Here is a 12,785-nt window from a genome sequence, read left to right on the forward strand (position 1 = left end):
TGCACAGGCTGCACGTACTGCACCCACTGTACCTACTGTACCCACTGCACCCACTGCACCTACTGCATCCCGGCATTGGTTTAAGCATCAGAGGCTCACTTCTGCCCACTCGCAGCATGTTGCTGCAGCATAATAACCCCTCTGCACGTTTCCCCAGGAGGATGTGCATGAGCAGCAGCTCAGTGCAGGCAGCAGCATGGGGAGCTGGGACAGAGGGAAAGAGCAAAGGTGGGGTTACCTCCAAAGAGGCCATTTGAGGGGTCACTGCTTCCCCCTTTTCAGGCTGGCTCGTTTCACTATCTGAGCCCCCATCCTGCCCCCGGAGAACTCTGGTTTCGGGACACGCGCTCGCACCTCCTCCTGAGGAAGCCGCAGGGGCAGGAAGCAGGACATCCCCCGGGTGAACAGACACACATAGAGAAGAGGACAGGAGAGGGAAAAGCAGAGTCAGTTGGCAGAAGAACATCGAGCAAGACGACTGGAGCAGTGGGCAAGAGCCGCCCCTGGAAGCCTTAGAGGGGAAACAGGAGAGGAGAGCAGGGCAGAAGGAAGGACAGAGAGTGATGGAACCGCAGAGCCTGCAAGGCAGGGCTATGAGCCACACTGTACCTTGGCCCCCAGCCCGTCCCGGTGCAGGATGGAGTACTTCAGAAAGTGATCATCCTCAGCCTCCAGGTCATGGGGGTCCCCCTCTAGAACCAGCTCCTCCTGCTCCTGCGTGTCGCCGGGGCCGAGCTGCCGCACCACCTTCCTGATGACCTGCGCAGCCCCACACAGCGCCTGTCACCGCTCGCACTGCGGCTCCAGGCCTCCCTCCTTGCCCTGCCTGGCCATGGACCGCACGTGGTGCGCAGCCGCTGCCCCATGCCGTGCGCAGGGGCTGGCTGGAGCGGTGCCGTGACCGTAACCGAAGACGGCGGGTACCGGTGCCCTGTGCGGGGCCCCGGGGCTGCCAGGACGGGCAGGGCAGAGGGAGAGGAGGAGAGCTCCGTGTGCGCATCCTGCCCGCGGGCACTCACCTTCTTGGTGATGATATTGCCGTGGTCATCCGTGAACTGCTCCTCCGTCACCTGCTCTCCAGGGAGGTGAAGGACCTCATTCCCCTGCGGGGGACAGGGGGGGCGTCAGCGCATGGCAGGGGGGTGAGAGGAGCCGCTCCGCATGCACACCACCACTGGCACCGCGCACCCGCAGCCTCTGCCTCTTCCCACCCCGCTCCGCTCCTTCACTGCTCTGCTGCAGCCACCCTGGACGGGCTCTCGTTACCTTCACAAGGACGCGCCGGCGGACGACCCTGGTGGAGAGAGCCTCCTCGTCGTCCGCCAGCCCCTGGCTCTCCCCGAGCTCCTTGTCCAGCTCGTGGTGGGCATGTTTGAGCAGGAAGCAGACGGAGCCCCTGACGATGTGCATGACGTTCTGGCAGCTGACCAGGAAGAAGGCCAGCAGCACCAGCGCGATCAGCAGCTGCGCCAGGAAAGCCCACATCCTGCTCGCTGCTCACAGCCCAGCCACGCTCTATGGGGTCCCCTGGGGCCGCAGCAGCGCCTCGGGGCCGCAGGCTGCTGTGGGGCCAGCGCTGCAATGGGGCTGCTGTAACTTTAGCTTGCGGCTCCGGTGATGGGCGGCGAGAAGGGAGCGGGCAGCTGGTGCGGCCCCTGCGCTCACAGCTCCAGTCATGGGGCCAGGGCTGTGACAGCAACACCCATCCCCAGCCAGGCAGGAACCGGGACAGACACCGTCCCCTTTCCTTCTCCACCAGTAGCCAACAGCCTGGCTATGGTGGGAGGACGGCGTGCGGTGCTGTCATGGGATAAACGGAGCTGGGGGTCACTGGACCCGCATGTGACTGCAGAGCAACCGGGTCCAAGTGTAGCTATGCTGGCACGGTGGCTGAGTGCACCCTCGCCAAGGGAAAGGTGTTTGCCCTTCACCTCGTACCTGCCGGCTCTGTGTGGCTGTATCAGGATGCCCCCCACCCAGCCTGGCCCCCAGACCAGCGTTATTTCTGGCTCCAGCAGGCTGTTGGGCCGGCAGCCGGGGCAGATACTCAATAAGGAAGCAGGCAGGGAGGTCGGCTGGGTTATAAATGGAGCTCTAGAGCTCAGGTATCAAGCTCAGCAAGGCTATTCTGGGCTGAGAGGCACCCCGAGGGGCACAGAGCATGCCAGGAGACTTGTGCCTCCTGGCTGGCCTCGCAGCAAGCTCAGCAAAGGGCTGTCCGTAGTGTCTGCATCTCCACTGCGTCTCCATCTCCTGCGGGGCCGGGTCCCCCTGCTCTTACCCTCACTTGCCCAAAGAAGTGGCTCTCTGCCTCCTCCTGCCAGCCGCCTGGGGGGTGCTGGGGCTGCCAGTCGCTGTCCTCTGTGGAGCTGACCCGCATCAGCTCCACGGCTGGCACCAGGACCTGCTCTTGCTCCTGGCCCTGTGCCCCGGAGGCCGTGGTGTGCGCTGGGAGCAGGCTTCGGGTGACCCCCTCCTGCCAGGAGCCCTCTGTCAGGTCCTGTAGGCAGGAGATAAAGGAGCCTTCTGCATTCCAGTCCCTCAGCCTGGGCACCGGAGAGGGACAGGGACAGGGAGAGAAAGACAGAGAAAGAGAGGCAGTCAGCTTCGCCATGGAGTGCTGCCCCCCGAGCACCAGCCTAGCCCTGGCCGGCGCTGGGCTCCCCGCTCGCGGCACTGATGGGCACCCAGCAGAAGCAGCATGAACACAGATGCACAAAGGGCACAAGCCTCTCCCCTCCCTGCCCCACAGCCTGGCTGCCGGGATCTAAGGGAACACTGGGCTCTGCCACTGGGAATGCGGGAGGACAGGACCCACATGCAGGACCTGGCTGCCTGCCTGCCTGCGGTCCCTCCCCAGTGCCCTGCAAGGGGCACCTCAGAGCATCTGTGCCAGGGATGCTCGGGGATGCTGACACCATCGGGGATGCTGAAACCATCAGGGATGCTGACACCATCAGGGATGCTGACACCATCGGGGATGCTGACCCCATCAGGGATGCAAGCAAAGCTGGGAGATGGTTGCAGCTGGCCCAGCACAGGGCAATAGCTGGCAAGGCAGTTCTGCTCCCCTCCCACAGCCACCCTGCACCCCGAGCCACGGTACCTGTCTTCACTCGTCTCCACGACACGGGTGACAGTCGGCGATGCTGTGATCCTGGCTTGCACCTTCTGCTGAACTGAAACAAAAGAGGCTTCACTCTCCGGTTCTTGCTCCCCAGTCTCTGGCTGGCGATGACCGGCCGGCATCTTCCCCTCGGGCCTCTGCCCCTCCTCCTGCTCTAGAAGGTCAATCAAGCCATTCATGGCGTCTGAGTCCACTGTGTCATCCTCAACCAGGTCCATAGAGCCCATGTGGTCCGGGCCATGCGCATCTGCTAGAAGCTGCCCGGGGAAGCGGCCTTCGCTTGTGGCATCCGAGTCCTCAGCCTTGCTGCACTCCAGAGAGGAGTCCTCAGCAGTCACCAGCGAGGGGGTGAGCCCCGAGGACCACACTTGCATGTCGGACATCTCCATCAGGGCGTCCTGCTCGGTGGCAGCCACGGGGATAGCATCCATGATGGCCACCTCATTCCAGTACTGGTCGGCGCGCAGAGGGGATGGCAGCGTGTAATGCAGGGAGGCAGGGGACAGCAGCTCGTCCTGCAGCGAAGCGTAACCTATACGGGCAGACAGAGGCGTCATCTCCAGCACGCACAAGCACAGTGGGGGAGAAGGGGAACAGGGCAAGGGCTCCAAGGACAGCGATGGTCATGCCGTGGGTGACACGGTCTGGTGCAAGGTGTACCTGCCCATGGCAGGGGTTGGAACTGGATGATGTTAAGGTCCTTTCCGACCCAAACCATTCTGTGATTCTATGCTTCTAAGTGCTGCCATGCTTCCCTTCCACTCCTGAGGCTGCCCATAACCGGTGGGCAGCACTGGCAAGGGGTCCACATGATGCCAAATCCATACTGCAGGACACAGTGCCCTCTTTGCTACACTGGTCCATATGCACAGCCCAGGCGCACCGATACAACTACAGCCAAGCAAGGCACTCCAACACACCCAGGCTCAGCCTTTTCCAGCTCTAAGCCACCCCGTTGGCCTCTATTCCACCCTGATGATCAGCAGAGAACCCGTTCTGCTCCCCAGGCAGCCAGGGATTGCCTGTCACAGCCCCAGCATGGGGACCCCAGCACAACCAGGGCACCTCTCCCCTGTGTGGCTGGGGCAAGCAGTGCAGGGCCAGCGAGGGAAGGAGCGCAGGGCAGTGCAGGAGGGGTGGGCAGCATGAGGGGAGCTTCCCTGGTGCCATGCAGTCACTGGAGCAGGATGTGGCTCCCAGAGGACTGAGCTGAGGTGGAGACAGTGGAGACAGGCAGTGGAGGAAGGTGAGAGAGGCCAGGAGGAGCTCAGAGGGTGACAAGAAGTGACCCTCAGGAGTGCCCGCACCGCATGGTGTTAGGTGGCATGGTGAGAGATGGAGAGGGACAGAGCCGTGAGCCACAGCAGCACGAAGCCCTGTCCCTGTGCCATGTGCCAGCTCCCCAGGAGGGGTCCATGTGGGACCACCAGCCAAGAGACATCAGGATAAGGAACGTGTGTGCATCCCTCCTGAGACCTTTTGGCAGAGCCAAGCTTCCCGCACCATAAACCCCAGTGATGAGGCTGTGCTTGTCAGCCCTGTGCCCACTGTGATCAAGGGACCACTGCTTACACAAGATACCAGCCTCGATCTGCCTGCATTGGCTCTGCCCTGGGGCCCTCCTGCAGGCCAGAAGCCGGTGCCCTCCCGGGGATGGGCTCACCATTCATCTGGGATGGCGACAGGGAATAGTCCCTCTCCGTGTAGCGCCAGCTGCCCTTGAGGCTGCGGCTCTGCCGCCCGGAGCCCTCCAGCGTGTTGACGATCTCGCTGCGGTCGATGTTCCTCAGCGCCGTGTACAGAGCCTCCACTGCAGGGGGAAGCGGTGTCAGCACCAGGGGGGACAGCAGCATCATGCCCAGTCCCCCCCAGGCAGGCCAGGGTGCAGTGCAGAGCCAAACCCTGCCCTGTAGAACAGGGCACCGCAGGTACTCACTGTTGATGCTCTTGCCCTCGCGGCTGACCCAGAGGTTGAGTAAGGCTAAGCTCTGCTCCAGCAGGGAGTTGGGGTTCTCCACACGTATCCTGTTGATCTCCTCCACCCCAAACTGCAGCTCGCGGGCCAGCTCTGGGGGAGACACCGCATCTCAGCATCACCCCACTGGTACCCACGGCCAGCTGCCGAGCCACAAAGGCTGAGGGATGTTGTGAAGGGCTCAGGCAGACCCAGCACAGGGTCCCTAACCCTAACCCTAACCTTAACCCTAACCCTAACCCTGTCCTGGTCACGTACAACTGAACTTGGCCGCACACAGAAGCAGGAGCTGGGATGGAGCAGAGGTTGAAGCCCCTCTGCCCAGCCTGGCTGTCACCAGGGCAGCAGCATCTCGTGCTAAGGACAAGCACAGGTCCTGCTATTGGATGTGTGGCTGCAGTGACAGCGCTGGGCTCCACAGACAGCAGCGATGTGCATGACTCAAGCAAAACCCTGGCCTGGTGCCTGTGTTTGTGTGTGTGTCTGTGAATGCATGTACAGCTGCAAGGAGGTGCATTTCAGTGCCATGGTGTGCTCACAGGCCCCAGCCTGCCAGTGCAGACTGCGTGCACACCAACTGGACAGTGTAAAGCATATTCACTCCCCATTACAGCCTGTTTCCAGCCTTCCTATGGCTTTCAGAGGCTCTCAGAGACTCACCAGCCCAGCTGAGACCCAGCTGCTCTGCTATATCGACCATCTTCTGGTCTGCTTTGTCCGTGCTGCTCAGGGAGCCTGGAGGAGAAGAAGGAATCACAGCTTCAGCTGTGCAGGGAAGGGAAAAGGGGGGTCTCATAGCCTTGTATAGAGGCAGGACCAAGGAAACCCGCAGGGAAAGGGAAGCTGCCACCAGCACAACAGGGTCAGCCCAGGCTTGGGCATCCCGAGCGCTGGCTGCGTACCGAAGCTGGTCTCACTCAGCATGCTGTACCGCTCCCGCAGAGACAGCAGCGTCAGCGTCCTCCTGCGCTCCTCACTGCCGCTGCCCTGGGAGAGCAGGCACAAAACAAGGGGTCAGCAGCTTGCCAAGGGGGCAGCAGGGCCGTGGGGACAAAGAGCTGCCAGCCTGCAGCACCAGCACCGGTGCACTGACCTTGCTGCAGGGCGGGATGCTGATGTTCAGGTGGCACAGCACATGCTGGAGGTCCTCATACTTCATGGCTTTGCGCAGGAAAGACAGGGAGCCGCTGGCTTCCCGGCTGCTGTCCCGAACCTGGTCACCGAGAGCTGGGTTAGGTGGCACAGGGAGAGTGCAGGGGTCCCAGTGGGCAGCCCAGACCTGCTGGGTACCCTCCCCGTACCTTGATGGGGATGCTGAGGCAGTTCTCCCGGAAGGACTGGAAGAGCAGGGTGCGGGGCTGAGTGGCCTTCTTGACAGGCACCAGGTTCCCTGAGAGCTCAACATGCAAAGGCATCCCCTCCACCACCTGCCAAGGAGCAGAAAACAGGCTCAGACCCTTCAAAGGGCTGCTTCTCCTGCCCCTGGACAGCATCCTCTCTGCACCAGTCCCCTCCATTGCCATCACTGTCCCCTGCATCCGGAGACAAACCTCAATGTCCCTGCTGCGGGCCACCTCGGTGAAGTTCTCATGCTGCTCCAGAGTCTTGTCCACCTTGTCATCGGTCATGCAGTAACAGCGCAGCCGGCCCTCCCGGGCATCGTTCATCTTGGCAAACACCACAAACTTGGCCATGTAGGGCACGGCCGTCAGCTCCTTGTACAGCATGGTGGCAAAGTGCACGGCCTCGGCTGTGCGCGGGCAATCGGCCAGCCAGAACCTGCGGGAGGGATGGGTCAGGCTCCCAGTGCCAGGGAACACTGGCCCCTTACAGCAACCTGCACCATGGGGGTGCCCATAGAGCTCGGGATACAGGAGCAGCCACATCAGCAATGGGAACCCAACCCCAGTGCAAAGAATGAGCCCTTCTCTCTGTTGCCAGTGGGTATGGGGCAAAGTGGGGGTCTCACTGCCCTGCAATGGGACTGGGGCAAGGGCACAAGCTACACCCCAATAGGAACCACAGATGGGCAGAGATCAGTGTCAGGGAACACTGGCCCCTTACAGCAACCTGCACCATAGGGGTGCCCATAGAGCTTGGGATACAGGAGCAGCCACATCAGTAATGGGAACCCAACCCCAGTGCAAAGAATGAGCCCTTCTCTCTGTTGCCAGTGGGCACGGGGCAACACGGGTGTCTCACTGCCCTGCAATGGGACTGGGGCAAGGGCACAAGCTACACCCCAATAGGAACCACAGATGTGCCCAGATGAGCTCATGCCCACCCTGGACTCACCTTGCAGACACATTGGTGGTAAAGTTCGCACACTCGTTTTCATAGACCAGCTTTGTGGTGCCTGTGATGTCTTCCCACTGCGCTTGGGCTGTCCCCCCTGCGGCAGAAAGCAAGGGTGAGCGCGGAGCTTTTCCACTGCATCCCCCAGGGATTCGCTTTCTCCTTGGCTCCCAGAAGCTGCATCCCCAGCCCCGGCTGCGTGCTCACCGATCACACTGCAGAGCAGGCGCAGGCTCGTGGTGTCACCCTCGCCGCTGTCCCGGGGGTTGTCCTTCCAGGACGGCGGCAGCGGGATGCGGAGGCCGATGGGGCGATGGAACTTCCTCCGGCGCGGCTCCACCGTGACGATGGGGCTGAAGGTGGCTTGGTTCCCCAGCAGCTTTGTCACCAGCTCGTCGGGCACGGGCTGCGCCTGCGGCACAAGCACAGCGCATCAGGACCGGCTTCCCCTGCGCTGCGGATGCTGCTCGCTCCCGCCTGCAGGAGCAGGCTCACCTGCAGGGCCAGCTTCACGCGCTTGGTGACAGCCGTGTCCGGGAAGGTGGCCTGCACCATGGGCACCAGTGTGCTTTTCAAACAGCCTCCCTCGGGGCCGATAACGTCGCAGTCCTGGCGAATCCGTGACATGACCACGAAGTAGAGGGGGAAGTCGGTGGTGATGATGCGGCAGACCCTCTTCTTCTCCAACTCTGCAAGGCTCTCCAGCTCTGCAAGGGCAGCACGACCACCACTGATCACACACTCAGCCCCATCCCACTGCCCAGAGCAGCTTGTGCAGAGCTGCTCTGTGCCAAACCCCTGCCTGCCCAGCACCATGGAGCTCACCTTCATCCATGCCACTGAGCAGCTGCTCCATGTAGCCCTCCTCATAGCGGTTGCGGTGCTCCTTCCACACGGAGCCATTCTCGCTGCGCAGCACCACCAGCTCCCGGTCTTGGCGCCCATAGGAGGCAAAGTGTGGGATCTCCACAATGACAGGGCTGCAGGGAACAGGGGAAGGTGCTTGCATCCACTTGCTGCCACCGGGACATGCAGGCAGCAAAGCGGTCCTTGGGCTCTGCCGCTGGAGAGGGCAGGACTGTGCACACCCGTAGCACTGGGACTCAGGGCTCTGTGCCCAGTAGGACTGCACTGGTCAGGGCTATTCCCACCACAGCACAGCCACTGCTCCGTTATGCTGGAATGACCCATCCCACAAACAAGATGCATTCAGGATCTCTCCTGCACCAGACCCCCAGTACAGAGGTGGGCAGAGGTTTTGCCCCTCCCGGATCCATCCCCATCCCTGAGGGCCATGTGCTGCATTCCCATGTGCTCACCTGAGGAACTGGGCACCGGCAGGCCCCAGGGCGATGATCCTGCTGGCCAGACCCTCCTCCTCGGCCAGCGGAGGGGGCTCGGGCAGCTTCTGCGGCTTCACCAGGCGGCAAGTGATGCGGGTGGGTGCGGCGCAGGCGCGGGGCGGGATGACCACGCGCAGCCCGTGGTGCCGGCTGCCCCGCATGGACCCGCCGCGGGCATCCACCATGAAGCTCACCAGGAACCTGGAGTGGGCACAGAGGCACGGGCGGGTGGGCACCCTGCGGCCGAGCTCACACAGAGCACACGTGCGTGCCGCAAGGGCCGGGCTCTCACCCTGTGTGCACCGGGCTGGCCACGGGGCTGATGTTGTCCGAGGTCTCGGTGGCGGGGCTGCTGGGGATCAGCGAGTCCTCATCGAACTCCTTGGAAGGCTGAGCAAGGCAAGGAAGAGCCCGCCATGGGCACAGGGTCCTCTCTGGGGGTGCCTGCTCCTCCACAGGGTCACAACCCTCCCCGTTCCATCAGGTCCATCCCCACCACCCGCTCCATGGCTTGGCTCTGTGGTGATGGGAGCTCCCGTGGTAGGAGATGCTCTATGGGGCCGTGGCAGGCTGTGCCTCATGCTACTCATGACCCACTCCAGTGGGGACACTGAGCGTGTGTGCAGCACGCAGTCAGCTCCTGTCTCCACAGGTCCTACCTGCTCAGTCTCCTCTGCTCTGGTCACCACGGTCTCCGGTGTGACGCAGGGGACATGCAGGATGGTTGGCAACTCCACCCTGCAGAAGAGGGCAATGGCAGCAGTGAAGTGGCAGTTCCAGGCCCCTCAGCCCCTGGATGTACTCAGAGAGTGCCAGGGCCACCGGATAAAGGCAAACCCAGCAGTGAGCCCATGTCCTGGTGCAGAAACCCCATGGCTGCTCTGCTAGCCCATTCCCTACTAAGAGCTGTCCCTGTCCTCTTGGCATCCCAGCCCAGCACCAGGCTGGCCCCGTGCCCTGTACCCACTCCCTGCCCACCATCCCATGCCTCTTACGTTTCCAGTGTCGTCGTGGTCACAATCTCCATCATTTCCCTCTTGCCTTCCTGGTCCCTGGGCTTTGGCACCATCAGCTCCTCCTCTGAAACAGAGCGCTGGCTCAGCATGCGGAAAGGCAGGACATCCAGCCCCTGCACCCATCCCTCCTCAGGGCACATCTCTGCTGCCACACACGCTCATCCCTTCAATCTCAGGCAGCCAAGGGGCAGCTTTGCCCTCTGCCGGATGGGGTCTCTGTGGGTCAGGGACAGGGGCTGTGGTAGCTGTCAGCACCCCTTTCCCACAGCACCACGCACACAGCAGAGCCTGCAGGGGACACCCTGCCCTTGCGTGCCTGTTAGAGGAGCAAGGGCAGCGCTGGGGACGCAGGACGGACACCCCAACACTGCTTAGAGCCACAAACCCTGCCTGCTGACCCGTTAACACCCGCTAGGGACTCCACCAGGCTCTTGCCTGGGCCCTACGGGAGGGAATCCAGCACCCCCCAAAGCAGGGGGGTGATGGCGAGGGGACCGAGCCCCCTGGTTCATGCCTGCCCTGGCAAGGGGCAGCTGCGGAGGGGCACTGGACGTTGGTTATAGCGCCAAGAGGGGCTGCCCCCGTTCATGCAGTCACACCACAGCAAGCAGCACGGACACGGATGGGCAGGGCGGGATGGCGGGGCCGGTGCTGGCCGGCGCGGCGGATGGAGGTGGCGTGCGGATGGTTAGTGGCCATGGGGTGAAATGGGGCCATTGAGCTGGGGCGGGTGGACACATTTCATACCCATTACTGTGACATGAGCAGTGCCTGCAAAGTAAGAAGAGGCAGAAAGGTGAGGTCTCGGTGGGAGGGGACCAGCCGCAGGCGGGCTGGGAGCTGGTACCACGCTGCAGAGGAGGGCATGGTGACGGCTCGGCATGCCCAAGGGCTCTCTGCACTGGGGTGTGGGACCACGGAGAGGTCCAAGCATACCCCTGTATAGCGCAGGGATGCACCCGAGCCGGGAGGTGCCACCCCAGGAGCTTGGAGCAAGACCACTGTGGGACCACGCAGCTCCCCCCTCCCCGGCCGTCGGAACACCAGTGCCCATCCAGCAGAGCTCCGCGATGGAGCATCCCAGCTCCTTCCCTCACCTTCATCCTCTGACACATCCAGAATCTCGTCTACAGTCTCCGGGAAGCTCATGCGGTGCTTGTCACCGACGGACTGCAGGGAGCAGAGCGGAGTCAGAGACTGGAGCTTGCTGCACTGCTCCCAGCCCCACACTGGTCCCAGTCCCGGGGCTCACCAGGATGTCTGTTTCCTCCGTGACGATCTTGAGCACGTCTGTGACCGAGATGTAGCCCAGGCGCTTTGCGATGGCCAGAGGAGTGGTGCCGTTCTGTGCCAGGAGGGAAGAGGGGTCAGCAGCGGCCACCGGGGCTGGCCATGGGGGCGAGGGGACACGGGTGAGCGTGGTACTCACGGTGCTGATCTCGTTGGGAGAGGCTCCGTGCTTCAGCAGCAGGGTCACCACGTCCGTGTGGCCCTGCTGCGCTGCCTGGTGCAGAGGGGTATAGCCCAGCTGCAGGGGAGGACAGAGGGGGCTGCCATCACCTATGGGTGCCTGCAGCCCCAGGAGGCCCCCCCAGACCTTGCATTGTGCTTCATGAGTGGAGCTTAGGGCAGCTCCCTCCTTTCTGGGGTAAGCAAAGGGCTCTACAGAACCCAGCATTTGCTCAGGGCTGTAGCTACTGCATAGAGGAGTGATGTGAGGGAGAAGTGGAAGCAGGGAGGGAGGCTGAGCCTCCCCATCAACCCGCTTGCTCTCACTCAGAGCAGAAGGGTGCTCGGAACACAGGACATCTCTGTACCTTAGTCTTGGCATTGACATCAGCCTGATGCTGCAGCAAAAACTTCACCAGCTTGATGTTCCCATAGTGGCTGGCCACATGCAGCGGAGTATAGCCCATCTGGAAGAAGAAATCAGCTCTCAGCCTGCCCATCAGTGATGCTTCCTGCCCTTCTGGCTTGGGTATGCTCATCCCATGGGCAAGCCTCCATAGATGAAGGATGGGGCTTCAGGATGAGAGCCAGGACCAGGGCAGAGGGCACACTGCAGAGAACACCACGTTGTGCTCGGGAGTGCAGGGATGAGCTGTGCAAACAGGCAGGAATTGGCCTTTCAGGGAAGAGGGGGGGAGAAGAGGAAGGATTCCCAGGATATAGACAAGATAAGGATGCCTGCGAGAGGGGGGGCTCTTGCACAAAAAGAAAAGCATTGTTCCTCCTATAACAGGCCTACAGGACCACAGCCAGAGTCAGCGCACTACTTTACCCTGGTTGTTGCATCCACTGTGACTCCGTGTTTCACCAGAACATCAGCAACCACCACATGTCCCTCTTGGGCCACGAGATGGAGAGGAGTGAGGCCACTCTGCAGACAGAGCAGGGGTCAGCACGGTGGCAATGCCATCGCTGACAGTGGCAATGCCACCACTGCAGCTCTATGGGACTCTAACTCAGGCCCAGCACGCTGTCAGCAAGGAGCATCGCTGTCTGCTCCTCACTGCTTGCTTGCCTCAAGCAGGACATGCCAACCACCCACCTTGTTGCCCAGGTTGCCGTTGGCTTGCTTGGAGAAGAGCAGTGCCACCATGTCCACGTGCCCTTCCTGGGATGCCAGGTGCAGGGGGGTGACTCCCTGCATGGACTCTGCGTTTGCAGAAGCCCCGTACTGCAGCAAGCTCCTGGCCACCTCCATCTGGTTCTGCTTGGCAGCAATGTGCAGGGGGGTGTACCCGTTCTGCAGGGAGAGAGGTGCACGGCAGGGCTCAGACCAGAAAGTGCCACCTTGTCCCTACCTCCAGGCCAACGCATCCTTCCCATCCTCCAGAGCTCAGGGATGCAGCCTCACACCTGAACCATCTCCTGACAGCAACCAACCCTGACACCAAGGCCATATCCCACTCTTCAGCCCCATCAGCACAGGGGTTTCAAAGATGAGGTTCAGCTGGGTAAGGCTGCAGGAAGGTAAATGCCCTCCTGCAGTCATTTAGGTACCAGTTCAACCGGTATTGGCTGTG

General features: G+C 62.1%; 1 protein-coding gene across 8 annotated transcripts in view; it reads right to left on the minus strand.

The window, feature by feature from the left end:
• Positions 1 to 12,785, minus strand: part of ANK1 (ankyrin 1) — a 53,109-nt gene that overhangs the window by 2,019 nt on the left and 38,305 nt on the right. For 3 of the 8 annotated variants that reach the window (XM_061349668.1, XM_061349673.1, XM_061349672.1), the window contains exons 17-43: positions 12,308 to 12,505; positions 12,038 to 12,136; positions 11,574 to 11,672; positions 11,186 to 11,284; positions 11,009 to 11,101; positions 10,854 to 10,926; positions 10,504 to 10,527; positions 9,736 to 9,820; positions 9,400 to 9,478; positions 9,033 to 9,130; positions 8,717 to 8,941; positions 8,223 to 8,377; positions 7,893 to 8,104; positions 7,605 to 7,809; positions 7,398 to 7,494; positions 6,653 to 6,881; positions 6,404 to 6,529; positions 6,196 to 6,315; positions 6,005 to 6,089; positions 5,763 to 5,837; positions 5,064 to 5,195; positions 4,791 to 4,937; positions 3,107 to 3,659; positions 2,282 to 2,546; positions 1,020 to 1,103; positions 610 to 759; positions 239 to 360 (exon numbers count right to left, since the gene is read on the minus strand). In XM_061349668.1, coding sequence (XP_061205652.1) covers positions 262 to 360; positions 610 to 759; positions 1,020 to 1,103; positions 2,282 to 2,546; positions 3,107 to 3,659; positions 4,791 to 4,937; positions 5,064 to 5,195; positions 5,763 to 5,837; positions 6,005 to 6,089; positions 6,196 to 6,315; positions 6,404 to 6,529; positions 6,653 to 6,881; positions 7,398 to 7,494; positions 7,605 to 7,809; positions 7,893 to 8,104; positions 8,223 to 8,377; positions 8,717 to 8,941; positions 9,033 to 9,130; positions 9,400 to 9,478; positions 9,736 to 9,820; positions 10,504 to 10,527; positions 10,854 to 10,926; positions 11,009 to 11,101; positions 11,186 to 11,284; positions 11,574 to 11,672; positions 12,038 to 12,136; positions 12,308 to 12,505 — 3,906 coding nt within the window. In that variant the 3' untranslated portion in view covers positions 239 to 261. Of the gene's footprint in view, positions 1 to 238; positions 361 to 609; positions 760 to 1,019; positions 1,104 to 1,266; positions 1,796 to 2,281; positions 2,547 to 3,106; positions 3,660 to 4,790; positions 4,938 to 5,063; positions 5,196 to 5,762; positions 5,838 to 6,004; positions 6,090 to 6,195; positions 6,316 to 6,403; positions 6,530 to 6,652; positions 6,882 to 7,397; positions 7,495 to 7,604; positions 7,810 to 7,892; positions 8,105 to 8,222; positions 8,378 to 8,716; positions 8,942 to 9,032; positions 9,131 to 9,399; positions 9,479 to 9,735; positions 9,821 to 10,503; positions 10,528 to 10,853; positions 10,927 to 11,008; positions 11,102 to 11,185; positions 11,285 to 11,573; positions 11,673 to 12,037; positions 12,137 to 12,307; positions 12,506 to 12,785 lie in introns of those variants that run through there. The other 5 variants (XM_061349676.1, XM_061349670.1, XM_061349671.1 and 2 more) reach the window with 5 other exon arrangements.

This window comes from Neopsephotus bourkii, unplaced genomic scaffold (assembly GCF_033783945.1).
Source record: "Neopsephotus bourkii isolate Nb327-2 ecotype Australia unplaced genomic scaffold, CSIRO-AGI_Nbou_v1 NB_457, whole genome shotgun sequence".
NCBI classification, from domain to species: Eukaryota; Metazoa; Chordata; class Aves; order Psittaciformes; family Psittacidae; genus Neopsephotus; species Neopsephotus bourkii.